Below are 14280 nucleotides of genomic sequence, written 5' to 3'. Positions count from 1 at the left end.
AAACAAGGGATATATTGGGAATTATCACTAAGGCCCTGATGAGGTGAGGTACAGCTTGAGGAAGAATGTCACTTACATCAGCATTAGACTGAGCAGAGGCCATGAGTCGTCGGCTCTGATGCATACTAGTCTTACTAGGTGGGCGGCGAAGTCCTTCAAGCTTCATGGGAGAAGGATTGTAACCATAATTTCGAGCGCTTTCAGTAACTCTAATGGGAGGAGAAGGGATGAGAGGGGGTCAGATGATGGGTTTCTTTTATAGGTTTGAAACAAGGCAGATCTGGAAACAGGTCAGAAAGAGAGGCTCTTACACTGACGTCTTGTTTCGGTCATCAGGGTCCTGGAAGAGAGAGCAAGTGAAAGGTTAAAATGTTTTCAATGGTCCTGAGTAACAAATCCAACAAATAGACTTGATCTCAAATGACCTCCAAAGACCTCAGCTAGTGAGAAGTACGCTATCTAGAGATTGCTCTGCAGCTTGACAGAACACTCATGTTCTCATGAGGACATCACCTGAGAGGGGGTTTCCAGCCTTTCCAATGACAGCCATAAAATGCTCAAGGCAAACACTACGGGCAGAATCTTAGAAGGACAAGGGACACAGTTTACCACCCATAATGTGCTAAGTTTCAACATCAATAAAAATACATCTACAATCAATTTTTTTTTAAGGATTTATTTATCTGAGAGAGAGAGAGAGACCGAGATAGAGAGTGCAAGCAGGGGGAGGGGGCAGAGGGAGAGAGTGAGAGAATCTCAAGTAGACTTGAGCCCAATGCCGGGCTCCATCTCATGACCCTGAGATTATGACCTGAGCCGAAATCAAGAGTCGGATGCCTAACTGAGCCACCCCAGGCGCCCCTCAATTCTTGGTTTTTAAGTATAACAAAAGACAGCAATGCTGTAGATAATTTGAAATCAATGCTGTAGATAACTTGAAATAACACTTAACTTAAAAAAAAAAAACTACTGAGGCGCCTGGGTGGCTCAGTCGTTAAGCGTCTGCCTTCGGCTCAGGTCATGATCCCAGGGTCCTGGGATCGAGCCCCACATCAGGCTCCCTGCTCCGCAGGAAGCCTGCTTCTCCCTCTCCCACTCCCCCTGCTTGTGTTCTCTCTCTCGCTGTGTCTCTCTCTGTCAAATGAATAAATAAAATCTTTAAAAAAAAAAAACTACTTATATATCCTTTACTTTCGAATGAACCAGATACTTCTTCCCTAGGTTGATTTTAAGATAATTTGGTCCTTTCAGCACTAGGAATGTGCTGGGTGGAGGGGGAGATAACCCGTTTGCCACAGATATCCATCCGCACGTAATCTACATGCTGAAGAGTGAGAGTAAGCCACATGAAGTCACTACACCAAAGTTACACAGAAGCTGCCACTCTCAGAGTTTCCTGCCACCACTTACCTCTTTCTTGGCCTGCTTGATGTCTCCGTCATCCTTGAAGCCCAGCCCTGAGGTGGAGGCCTTCTCAGCCTCCCCTCTGCCTCCCCCAGCCCGGCCTTCCCCACCTTCGCTAGTCTTGAAGGAGGACCGGCTGTCAGAGTCAGCAAAGCCACCCTCGCTGACACTATTGCAGCTCAACCACGAGGCCACCTTGTTCTTGGGTGTCTCTTCAGAGGAAGGCGGATTGCAGCCACCGACAGGGATCGCTGGAGGGATAGGAATATGCGGGGGGCCGAGGTCTGGGGGGCGGGAGTCCTTGGAAGCTGTCTCCGACAGGCCGTTCTCCTTCTGGCCCCGGGTCTGCCGCCGGGTGGCATAGCTGCGCCACACGGAGCTGGTGCTGAAGTCCTCATCCTTGCAGAAGTTATCATCGGAGCTGTCATCATTGGACTCTTCGGGATCCTCTGTACCGCTGTTGCCATCTTCCTGGTCTTTCAAGTCTACCCCGCTGCTGTCCGAGGAACAGGGGGCATCACTCTCATAGCCTTCCTTGAAGTTCTCCACGCTCTCGATATGGTCCAGATTGGCAAAGTACTCATCACCCATCTCCAGGCCCTCCTTGTCCGCAAAGTCATCTGTCAGGATCTTGCCTGGAGTGAAGAGAATTAAAGGCCTTCCATGGTTATGAGGATCTTTTAGAAAGTATAGGGGTCCTTCCAGCAATACCGAGCCCACCAGCACACAGTCAAAACACCTCCATTATGGGCTCTCCCTTGTCTCCTCAGTGTCTTAACTATGAGAAGACAGGCAGCTTTCCTCTAGTTTTAAATCTTGCCCTTTCTGCCATCCCATCTTCCTCTTGGTTTACCAAAAGAGTGTCCGCAGCTATGCTAAAAGCCTGGGGATGGAGAGACGTGGGAGAAAACGACACACTGGACTCTGCTCCCATGTCCCTTGTCTGAAAAATCCTCACGTCCACTTTCATCCCTTTTCCTTCTTGTCCTTATAAAGCTCTTCGTCCCTTCCTGGTCCACCCGGACAGGCACATCATCACTTGTCCTGTTCTTTACAGAAGAAAATCCTGGCCTCCTCTTACTCCCAAGTTTTATTCTTCTGTTCAGCTCCTCTCCGATTCAATTCCCCACCATGTCCTAATCCCAGAGGCAACTCTTTTGTTTCATCACCAACCTGCATAAATACAGACAAAGGAGCCTTTGGCAATGTCATCCAAGCAGCGGATACCCCAGCCCTTGTTCTGCGTCTTGAATAGCTGTAGCCGAACCTGGAGTCCATGCTGCACCAACCGGTTTGTGCACATGTTTGGGTCACATTTGCAGCGCTTGTTACACTCGTAAACTCTGGGAGGAGTGACAATAAACTCAATCATAACATGATCACCAGAGCATCCGTTCAGTCCATAGAACTGTTACAATTCTTTTTTTTTTTTTTTTAATTTTTTTAAAAAGATTTTATTTATTTGACAGAGAGAGACACAGCGAGAGAGGGAACACAAGCAGGGGGAGTGGGAGAGGGAGAAGCAGGCTTCCCGCCGAGCAGGGAGCCCGATGCGGGGCTCGATCCCAGGACCCTGGGATCATGACCTGAGCCGAAGGCAGACGCTTAATGACTGAGCCACCCAGGCGCCCCAGAACTGTTACAATTCTTAAGGTTTCATCATTTAGTAGGTAGTGATCTAAGTGAGTGAATTTAGGAACTATGCTCTTTGATTCATTTGGGAATAGAGCACAAGGAAATAATTCAGAAGAGGGAAAAGTGATTTATACAGGTAATTTATAGCACTAGTTAGGAACAGTGAATACCAGAATGCCATCACCTGGAGAAAAGGAAGCAAACTGATGTGAATACAGATTAAGAGCCGTTGAAATAGTAGACAGACTACATCACTTTATAGAAAGAGATATATAAAAATAAAGATATGTGAGAAAAGCAAAAGCCAATATAATAGATACTGAAAGAGACTAAAGAGACTCCCCCTGCTTGTGTTCCCTCTCTCACTGTAACTCTGTCAAATAAATAAATAAAATCTTTTAAAAAAAAGACTAAAGAGGAGGAATTGGAATAAAAGTTTGGGTATAGCTGACTTTTATCCTTTTATTCTGTGAACATTTACTAACCACCAAAAGCTGTTCTACGTAAAACACTGGGAACTCAATAATGGAAAAAGTCATAATCTTTCCTCTCAGGGAGCTCATATTCTATCAAGTTTAAGGAACTGCACAGATTATTTAAAAAATAAACTATCAAAATTAGAGAGATCTAGCTAATAGTTATACTGAGAAAACAGTTATCTTTTCAGGCATCAATGTTTCTTTTTTTTTTTATTTTTCTTTTTTTTAATTTTATTTATTTATTTATTTTTAAAGATTTTATTTATTTGAGAGAGAGCACATGAGAGGGGTTAGGGTCAGAAGGAGAAGCAGACTCCCCGCCAAGCAGGGAGCCTGATGCGGGACTCGATCCAGGGACTCCAGGATCATGACCTGAGCCGAAGGCAGTCGCTTAACCAACTGAGCCACCCAGGCGCCCCAGGCATCAATGTTTCTGCTCCATCTACTGTTGGAAAGATGACACCGTACGATTTGAGAGTTGATGACATTAGTCCTATCCTTTTGGACAAAGTTGGTAAAAGCAGCTTCTATTCACTGAACATATAAACATATACTTTGTGTTTGGCATTGTGCTAATAGGCTTTACATACATTCTCTATTTATCCTCGGAGCAGCCCTATAAGGACGTTTTTTTAACCTTAAAATCTTGGGAAGTGGGGTGCCCGGCTGGCTCAGTGGGTAGAGCATGTGACCCAATTGCAGAGGTCATGAGTTTGAGCCCTACACTGACTGTAGAGATTACCCAAAAATAAAACAATGAAAGCATAATATACACAGAGGGAAGTACACATACATGTCTACAGCTCAATGAATTTTCACAAACTGAACACACCATGTAACTAGCACCATATCAAGAAACAACTTCATTAGGTCCCTTAAAACCTCAGTAGGGATGGCGGCTGTTTGTGTTCAATTCTTCTATTTACAGCTAATAAAACAAGATCAGCTTAGAATGGATGAAGTCAGAATTTGAACTTAGGTCTAATCACCACCCTATGAAACTTTCAGAGTAGCTATACTGTATCATTCATTCATTCAACAAAATTTGTTTGAGTGGTTACTATGTACCAGGCACTGGGTCAGTTAGCTGCCCGTGATATACCATGCTGAGCAAGACAGGTTCCCATCCCCATGGAGCTTATGTGCTAATGAAAAAAAAAGCAAGGCAACATATAAATGAAAGTTGCCCCAGATGCTATAAAAAACACAAACAGGGTGCTAAACGAGAGCATGAAGGGAGTAAAAATGACCTAGTTTTTGGGTGGCCAGGAAAGCTCTCTCTGAGGAGGTGAGATTAAAGCTGAGAGCTCAAGGTTAAAGAAGATAACCATGCAAAGAACAGTGGACGGATGCCAAGCAGAGGGCACAGCATGTACAAAGGCCCCTGAGGTAGGCTGGCAAACACTGGGCAAACTGGATTCAGTAACTGAAGAATATCAGTGTGGTTAGAACAGTTTTGGAGGGAGAGAGATAGAAAGGGGCCAGACAGTACAGTGTCTTGTGACCCAAGATTAAGAGTTAGAATGAAATCCAAAGTGCAGTGGGAAGCTATTAAAGTTTTAGGCAGGGAGGTAACATATTATTTGTGGTTATTTGAAAATATTTCTATGAAACATTTCAAACACGAAAAAAGAACACTCATCTACTGCCCAGCATTAGCAAATCTAAACATTGTTACAAGACTCAAGTTTTATTATAATTAAAACATAAATGATACAGGGATGCAGCTAAAGCTAGTAACTGTCTTTTCCTTTGCTTAGTTTTCAATTTGCATTCAGCACAAATTCATCTTCTGACTTCCCTGGTAGCCTCCATCTCTTGTAAAGATCCTCAGACATACCAGGTTTTCTACCAAGCCCATTCTCCTAGAGCTTCTCTTGCAGCCGGATGTGTGCTGCTCTCACGCTGGCTGTCCTGTCTGGTGCACAGCTGTCAGCCTGGAAGCCTCCTTCACCCCACCATCTGTGCGTGCCCCCTCAATCCTCTTTTGAGTTGGAGCCTCTATTTCCTGGATCAGTATGCCTTCCCCTCTCTTGACTTTTCCCCTTATTCTGGCAAACAATTCCAGTTAACTAACTTACTTTTTCTTTTTTCTTCTTTCTTTCTTCCTTCCTTCTCTCTTTTTTTAGAAGATTTTACTTATTTATTAGAGGGAGAGAGAGCACAAGGAGGCGGAGCAGCAGGGAGAGGGAGAAGCAGGCTCCCTGCCAAGCAGGGAGCCCGAGGCGGGGCTTGATCCCAGGACCCTGGGATCACGAACTGAGCCAAAGGCAGATGCTTAACTGACTGAGCCACCCAGGCGCCCCTCCAGTTAACTTTCTGGGAAGAGGACTAATTGACAATTTTGAGGTATTTCATGTCTAAAAAACGTCTTTAGTTTTAACACTTAAAACTCATAGCCTGGGGCTTAGAACTCTAGGTTACAAATAATTTCCCCTTTGAATTCTGAATCCTTAATTTCCATCTAGCTTCCAATGTTATTTTGAGAAGGCTGAAGATAGATTCTGAGTCTTTATTTTTATGGTCTATTTCTCTTCTCCAGAAGCTTTTAGGATTTTTTTTTTTTTTGTCTTCAGTGTTCTGTGGACACAATGATCACATTTTATTATCACGTTTTTTAGTAGGGATCTATTTTCATCCGTTATGCTGGGACATGACGGGCATTCTCCATTTGGAAACAGACCCTTCAATTATGGGAAAATTTCTGAATGATTTCACTGATGTTTTTCTCCTCTCTTCTGTTCTCTCTGCTAATTATGTATCTTGAGCACCAGGTTTCTTAGTTTCCATGTTCACATATAACCATTTTACCAAGTTTTATATCCCCCTCTTTCATTGTCTGCCCCTTTCCCTGCCCTTCTCAATCTTACATGCTGGCTTCATCTCCTCTGCTCAGTCTCTAGTTGGAGAGCCCAGGGCTTATTCCTGGGCCCCCTTATCGTTTCTTTTATCAATATTCTCTCTAGGTGAACTCATCCAGGCTTTAAATATCACCTCTCCCCTCTGTGTTCAGGATTCCTAATTCTTTATGTCCAGCCCTTATACTTCTCTCCAGAAATCTTATTGCCTTCTTGATATTTCTCCTTGGAGTGCCTAGGAGGCACCTCAAACATAACATGGCCAGAGCAGAAGCTGAGTTTTTCCCAGAGACCTGCCACTCCTCTACTCTTCTCAGTAAAAAGCACCAACACCCACTTTGTTGCTGAAGTATAGTTTATTTATTTTTTTTTTTAAAGATTTTATTTATTTATTTGAGAGAGAGAGAATGAGAGAGAACACATGAGAGGGGGGAGGGTCAGAGGGAGAAGCAGACTCCCTGCCGAGCAGGGAGCCCGATGTGGGACTCGATCCAGGGACTCCAGGATCATGACCCGAGCCGAAGGCAGTCGCTTAACCAACTGAGCCACCCAGGCGCCCGCTGAAGTATAGTTTAGAGGACTTGTCCTTGATTCTGCCACTTCCCTCCCACTCCAGTCAATCTATCAAGTTCTGTAGCTCTACCTCCAAATGAATCCCAACTCTACCCTCTTTCAGCTCTACTCGCTGTGTGCACTCTAGTCCAAGCCCCAGCAACCACCGTCTCTCGCCTATATTCCCGTAATTAATCTCCTAAGTGGATTTCCCAGTTTTACTTTTGCTGCCCTAAGACCTAGTCTCCACAAAGAAGCCACGGTAACCTTCAAAAAGCAGATGGCATCATTTGCCTGCTTAAAATTCTCTAACAGTTTCCTATCACACCATGATTTGGTTCTAATTTTTATTCTCATTTACAAAGTCCTATATAATCAGGTCCCTGCATATTTCTCTCTGAACACATCTCCCTTGCCAGCGTAACCGCAGTCTGTTAGGATATACATACAACTATGAAATTAAGAACATCTTTAACTGCAATTCCTAGATCCTATTCAATCATTAGAAGTCTTCATTTAAATGAAAGCCCAAGGAAGAAACATGTGCTGGAAATTCAGTAAATAAGATTTAATTGATAAAAAACACCTGGTTTCAGTTACTCTATTTTTGGTTCTAATTTTTAGAACTCTATCTCCGAAGTACTTCACTTTCCCCTACTTACCCTGTGGGCAGACACTCTTCTAGTCTCTTGTACTGGTAGCCAGAGTTAGGGTTGATCTGGCCGCCAGGGGTGCAGGCTGTGGCCTGGATAGTTAGCTGATGACAGGCACATTTGGACCTGAAAAAGAAGGGTATGACGGCTAGAGCTGTGAGACTTTCTTTAGAGGCAGGAAGTACTATAAAAGGATAGGGAGAAGACAGTGAAATTCTTTTCTGTCATACACGTAAATGAGAAGGGAAGAGACAGTAAGAACATGACAGAGTGAGAGTAAGATAGAATGAAACCAAGTGGCAACTGAAAGCACGATGGAGGGGCACAAAGGAAAAGGGGGAGGATCAGAAGAAACAAACACAGGACACGAGCACCCAGGGGCATGCAGTGGGGGCCAGGTCAGACCCGAGCCTCTCTCATAGCTTTCATGGAGGCCTTATGGCAGGAACTCCAGCCGAGGAGGGACGTAAATAGGAAACAAAGGAGATTTAAGGCAAAGGAAAGACAAGACAAGGATAACAAAGTTGGAGGCAGGGCCAGCAATTACCCTACCAACTCACTTGTCACGGCACCCATCCTTGCAGTCACAACCGACCAGAAATTCTGGGCCTGTGTTAATGAAAACACCCTTGCCCGGGATTCGTTCCTTACTGTAGGCCACCTGGGGTGGAGGGGTTGTGTCAATCTCATTGACACAGGATAAGGGAACATCTTCCTTCCCATAAGTGATGTCCAAAATATAGTAAAAAGGTTTATAGGGCTGAAACTTTCGGTCCACAAGAACATATGGATCCAAACAGAACATCTCCAGGAAGAGGAAGTCACAACCAGTCTCAAAAAGATAGCGTTCAATCTCCTGCATTGTCCGAAGGCAGAGGCCACAGGGTGTCTTATAGATAACATGAAAGCCCATCTTGCGGTTAACTCGGCGGCGGGCCGTCATCCGCCGGAAGTCATAGAGTAGTGGGACCAGCAGAGGATTCTTGCCCCGGTACTGAGCACTTCTCATAGGTCTGACTCGGGACAGACAGGTATAGCTGCACACATGAGGTAAGTAGAAGAGCTTCTCCATGGGGGCGCGGTAGGAGGGCTCTGCTGGGGCCCTCTCCAGCATGCCGTGGAAGGCGGGGGGCGCTGGAGGTGCTGAGGGTGCTGCTGGGGCAGAGGCTGTGGAGCCTAAAGGTGACCTGCAAAAGACATGCAAGAGATCAGGTAAGAGGGCAACAGGACCTCTCTGCTGTAGAAGGACCCCTTGCAGCTGGCTAACCCACTGACCTTTCAAACAGCTGTGCCCGGGAAGCTACAGAGCACACAAAGAAGTCATGTTTTCCCTTGCCTGGACAATGAAAGGCTCTGGTTACTCTTCACTGACTGAAAACATCTCTACCTCAACAGTATCACTTTTCCTAACACTTTTTTTGCCTGTGAATTACAGAAATACAGTCCAGTTTTCTACCAATGTTTTTTCCCCTTTTATGTGTCCTACAGACGTCTTTACTCACTCCTGTGATTCAATGAGAGCAGCAGTAGTAATCCCTTTCTATTGTCCCAATCATGACACCACGTTCAATGACAAGTTTTAACAAATAACTTCTAGTGAGTCCATAGTTCTAGGCACCTAATTTCTAATTCAATTATTTTTACACCCTGTTTGTTGGAAACTTGCCAAGTTAAAGCTTTCTTTTCGGGGCACCTGGGTGGCTCGGTTGGGTAAATGTCCGACTCTATTTCAGCTCTGGTCATGTCTCAGGATCCTGAGGTTGAGCCCTCCATCAGGTTCCTTGCTCGGTGCGGAGTCTGCTTGAGATTCTCTCTGCCCCTCCCCACACTTACACGGGTACACTCTCTCTCTAATAAATAAATACATCTTTAAAAAAAAAAAAGCTTTCAAGTCCAAACCACAAATAAATAAATAAATCTTAAAAACAAACAAACAAAAAAGCTTTCAAGTCCAAACCCCTCACCATCATAACCTTAACTAAGCACGTTGGAACCAAGGAACATCCCCCATACAGTGACCATTTAGTCCACGCTGCCACCTCCCCAGAGAGTCTGGGAGTCTCTCACCTGTATGTCTGGTTGCTTCCAGGTTTCCCAGCAGGGACATTTTCACTGAGTGCAGGAGATGTAGGGGAGGAATGACCAGAGCCCACAGAACCTGGCCGGAAGGATGTGCTCTTTTTGGCTACCTGCTTCCGAGATTGGGCAAGCTGACTTTCCAAGCTGCTAAGAGATTAGACATCATACAGTAAAGAATACAGAAAATGGGGCGCCTGGGTGGCTCAGTTGGTTAAGCGACTGCCTTCGGCTCAGGTCATGATCCTGGAGTCCCTGGATCGAGTCCCGCATCGGGCTCCCTGCTCGGCAGGGAGTCTGCTTCTCCCTCTGACCCTCCCCCCTCTCATGTGCTTGCTCTCTCTCATTCTCTCTCTCTCAAATAAATGAATAAAATCTTTTAAAAAAAAAAAAGAATACAGAAAATGCAATGTGAAAGAAACTAGTAAATAAAAAAGAATATCACTCACTCATTGTCACCTGCCTGTGGGGACTGAGGCGGAGCAGGTGGGGCAGGTGGGGCAGGGGGAGCCGGGGGGGCAGGAGGGGCTGTAGGCTGCGGGGGCTCCATTGGCTTGAACTGGGTCCCAGTACTGGTCAGATCCTGGGTGTATTGGACCACAGGGCCTTTGCTCCTTACAGCACCTAGAGGAAAAAGGAAATTGACCACTGAAGATGACAGCTGTGTCAAGTATATTCATGCCCACACCTGATCCTCAATTTACATAATGTAAATAAGCAGCAATGGAAACATTTTGAGTAAGTGTTAAGACTGTTGGTTTTCATTATTTACACCAATGAGTGAAAATACTGGCACAGGCTGGCTTTGACTCAGTAAGGTTTTATCTTCCTGCCTCAAACACAGTTTATGTTAGTAATTAGGTTATTCTTCGGTGAAAAATTTTAAAAATGTGTTCTTTGATCAAGTAACGTTATCAGGAAAAATCAACCAAAAAGTATGCCAGGAATATATAAAAACAAAAGCCGTTTGGGCTTTAAAAAAATGACCATGGATCACATACCAAGCAGGTAATCCTCATGTGGATAACAGAGGTACCTACTACCACATCGGCCCCTAACAGTCGTTTCAGATTTTTACGGGGCCGTTTAGAACGCATCAGAGCCACTGCCTGTGGAGGCAGCACCCCAAATCCACCAGAACTACCGGAAACAACTCAGGGCACATCCTGTTTCCAATGAGTCAGCAGTGTCATCCTGGTAAACGAAGGACAGCTATTGTATATGCTCTCCTTTGCTGCTTTGTCCGTTTTTTTCCTCCCCTTCGGTGTCCTTTAGGACATACCCATATTTGGACGTGTCCTCAGCTGTCCCCCTTGCTTCTTCTCCAATGCAGAGGCTGAGGATGTCTTCATGCTGAACATGGGCTCTAGCCGTGTAGAGCCTCGATAGATCCATTCACATCTTTTGTCATCCTAGGGGATTGGGAGGAAGGAAGGTTGGAGGGAGATGAATTAAAGGCTAGAATCTATCCTGCCATCTGTGGAGAATATGCCTCCTGGTGCCTCCTTGAAGGAAATCTCCCTGATGAATCCCAAATTCCCTATCTGTTCAATAAACTTATGTTCCAGGCTCCATGACAGCCATGAGGAAAATGAGAAAAGAAAACCATATGCTCCTTACTTAAGAAATTACAGGAGAGACAATTTTTTTTTAAAAAAAAGATTTTATTTATTTGACAGAGAGACACAGCGGGAGAGGGAACACAAGCAGGGGGAGCGGGAGAGGGAGAAGCAGGCTTCCCGCAGAGCAGGGAGCCCGATGCGGGGCTCGATCCCAGGACCCCGGGACCATGACCCGAGCCGAAGGCAGAAGCTTAACGACTGAGCCACCCAGGCGCCCCGAGAGACAAATGTTTATAGTTAGTATAAGTGGTGTGACGTGGACCATAAGGCCTTAGGAACAAAGGGCTGAGGATAGCTCAAAGGACTGTAACTCTAAGAAAGGCATGAGAGGGGAAAAGAGGACAGGCACAGAAGATCCAAGAGTTAAACTGGGCCTTGAAAGATCATCAAGGGTTGCCCGGGTGGCTGTTAGTTAACCATCTGCTTTTGGCTCAGGTCATGATCCTGGAGTCCCAGGATCGAGCCCTGTATCGGGCTCTCTGCTCAGCGGGGAGTCCGCTTTTCCCTCTCCCTCTACTCCTCTCCCACTCCTGCTTGCTCTCTCTCTCTCTCTCAAATAAATAAAATCTTAAAAAAAAAAAGATCATCAAGACCTCTAATTCTCTGATGCCTTTTTGTCTCACTATGCTACCAAAACCCTGACCCTGGACAAATGGCCTTCTCTGTGCCTACATGCAAGTATTCTGAGAGAGAAAAACAAACCAACATGCAAATTAGCTCATAATTAAATTCAGGGAATTTATTTTACTTTTTAAAAATTATTACTTTTGGGCGCCTGGGTGGCTCAGATGGTTAAGCGTCTGCCTTCGGCTCAGGTCATGATCTCAGGGTCCTGGGATCAAGTCCCGCCTCGGGCTCCCTGCTCCTTGGGAGCCTGCTTCTCCCTCTGCCTCTCTCTCATGAATAAATAAATAAAATCTTTAAAAAATAAAAAATAAATAAAAACTATTACTTTTTAAAATTTATTTTTTACTCTTTTTTTTTAAGATTTTATTTGAGAGAGAGTGAGTGAGCATGCATGTGCACGAGCGGGGGGTGGGGGGGAGAGGCAGAGGGTGAGGAAGCAGCAGACTCTCTGCTGAGCAGGGACTCAATCCCAGTACCCCAAGATCATGACCTGAGCAGAAGGCAAACACTTAACCAACTGAGCCACCCAGTGCCCCAGCTAACTTATTTTCAATAACCATCAGAGAGAAACAAAAAGACAAAGTAAAATTTGGCCCCAAACAGTGAGAACAGACAGGATAAGAAAGAGGAAAATTACGGAGGACTACAAAATCATCCTCATTACTGCCTCTTACGCTCCCCCATCCCACCCTGACCCTTGCCTCCAAAACTCTGGGGAAGAACAGTACCAGGAAGAGGATCCTGACTAGGCTGCCATCCACCTCCTCGACCCGGGACTTCCACCATGTGCCTTCCCACTCAGTCTTGATAAGCTGGCCACTCTTGAGCAGCACCATGGGGCGGTTGGGGTAAGCCGTGATATACTCTTCTATGAAGTCCCGGCAGGAGATGTCTTCTATGTCCTCCCAAGTCTTCTTCACTGTCCCAAGGAAGAAAGAGGGCTGAGAGAGGGTAAGTGGAGCAGGTCTTTTTCTCTCTCTTTTTTTTAAGTAATCTCTATGCCCAATGTGGGGCTTGAACTCATGACCCCAAGATCAAGAGTTGCATGCTCTACCAACTTTGCCAGCCAGGTGCCCCAGGGCATGTCTTGACAGGAAAAAATAAATGGTTGGCAAGGAGTCGTTGGGCATTTTTCAAGTTGGGAGGGAGAGAAAAAATAAATGAAGACAACATAACCTCAAAAGCAAAACCAAGACTACCTAAAAATACTGAACCTATTGTGTAAATGCACATACAGATCAAGTAAATACTAACTAAGCAATATGCAAATATAGGTAAATCACTATTTCATAAAGATGGATGTTTTGTTTAGGAAAATTCAAGTGAAAATTCTTGCTAACTTGATGTAAGTCTAGAGATAAATAAAAAAGATCAGGTGGCATCATGAAATTGATCAAAAAAAAAATTTTGTCCTTCCTTCTCATTCTGTATCAGGCTACTTCTAAGGGACCCTGAATGTATTTACTGCCATGTCATGTGGAAAGGGAGCAGTGTTAGTTAACTCTTTTGTAATTAAAAAGAACTGCTTTGTAGGAGTCTGTTCGCAAGCCACAGACACAAGTATAGAGGACACTCTGAAGCCTCCATCTAATTCAGCTTTTGCAGAGAGCACCTTGCAGACTACAGATTTATACAAATGTTAGATGAAGGATAAGACTAGGAAAGAAGTAACATCTTCTTAAGTATAAATCATTCAGAAATGAAATCAAAACACAGCTACAATATGAGAATCCACCCAAGGTCAGTCATGATCTCCTAGTGTCCCACTCTTTGACTACAAAGATCCAGCACTAGAGATGAGCAAATAGAACTGTATCTCCCAAAAGACATTACTCAAACTTAAGCTCTTTGAGATGGAAGCACCACAAATATCAGGGCCTTCCTTCCTTCCTCCTTCCCTCCCTCCCTCCCTCTCTTTCTTTTCTTTTCTTTTAATATCAGGGCTTTTCAACTTATCTTAAGAAGAAATACAAGGTAGAAGAGGAAATGGATAAATCTTAGAAAGGAAGAAGGGACACTCACGTGGCCGGCAAATGGGATATAGTTCAGACTGTGTGACATAGGAAGCATAGCCATCATCAAAGAAAATGAGAAACCTGTAAGGACAGAGTGATGGCAGAAAGATCAGGGGTTACGATATTTAACATGACCTACAGAAATTATCATATCATATCAAGAAAAAGACCTCTTAATCACAAATAGGACACAATCCTGGGAAAATGTTCCAGTCTACTACTTCCTTCCTATTATTCTTCCTTCTAAGAGTTAGGAATTCTCCTTCAATCTAACGAACTTACTGCTACTTTTCCAAAAGCTATTTATTCTTGTTTCACTATCAGACTCCTATCTTGCTAAAACCATTTAGTTTCCCCTT

The 14280-nt window shown here is 44.6% G+C and overlaps 1 protein-coding gene across 6 annotated transcripts in view; it reads right to left on the bottom strand.

Moving 5' to 3' along the window:
* SETDB1 (SET domain bifurcated histone lysine methyltransferase 1) overlaps positions 1 to 14280 on the bottom strand; it is a 35702-nt gene that overhangs the window by 2267 nt on the left and 19155 nt on the right. For 4 of the 6 annotated variants that reach the window (XM_081815895.1, XM_081815897.1, XM_081815894.1 and 1 more), the window contains 11 exons: positions 13929 to 14002; positions 12635 to 12825; positions 10940 to 11069; positions 10107 to 10281; positions 9649 to 9807; positions 8142 to 8768; positions 7591 to 7707; positions 2578 to 2747; positions 1411 to 2039; positions 312 to 340; positions 77 to 209 (listed from right to left, as the gene is read on the bottom strand). In XM_081815895.1, coding sequence (XP_081672021.1) covers positions 77 to 209; positions 312 to 340; positions 1411 to 2039; positions 2578 to 2747; positions 7591 to 7707; positions 8142 to 8768; positions 9649 to 9807; positions 10107 to 10281; positions 10940 to 11069; positions 12635 to 12825; positions 13929 to 14002 — 2434 coding nt within the window. The remainder of the gene's footprint in view (positions 1 to 76; positions 210 to 311; positions 341 to 1410; positions 2040 to 2577; positions 2748 to 7590; positions 7708 to 8141; positions 8769 to 9648; positions 9808 to 10106; positions 10282 to 10939; positions 11070 to 12634; positions 12826 to 13928; positions 14003 to 14280) is intronic. The other 2 variants (XM_081815896.1, XM_031040928.2) reach the window with 1 other exon arrangement.

This window comes from Leptonychotes weddellii, chromosome 4 (assembly GCF_054177405.1).
Source record: "Leptonychotes weddellii isolate Sample4059 chromosome 4, ASM5417740v2, whole genome shotgun sequence".
Lineage (NCBI taxonomy): Eukaryota > Metazoa > Chordata > Mammalia > Carnivora > Phocidae > Leptonychotes > Leptonychotes weddellii.
This window is presented reverse-complemented; position numbering and strand designations above follow the sequence as displayed.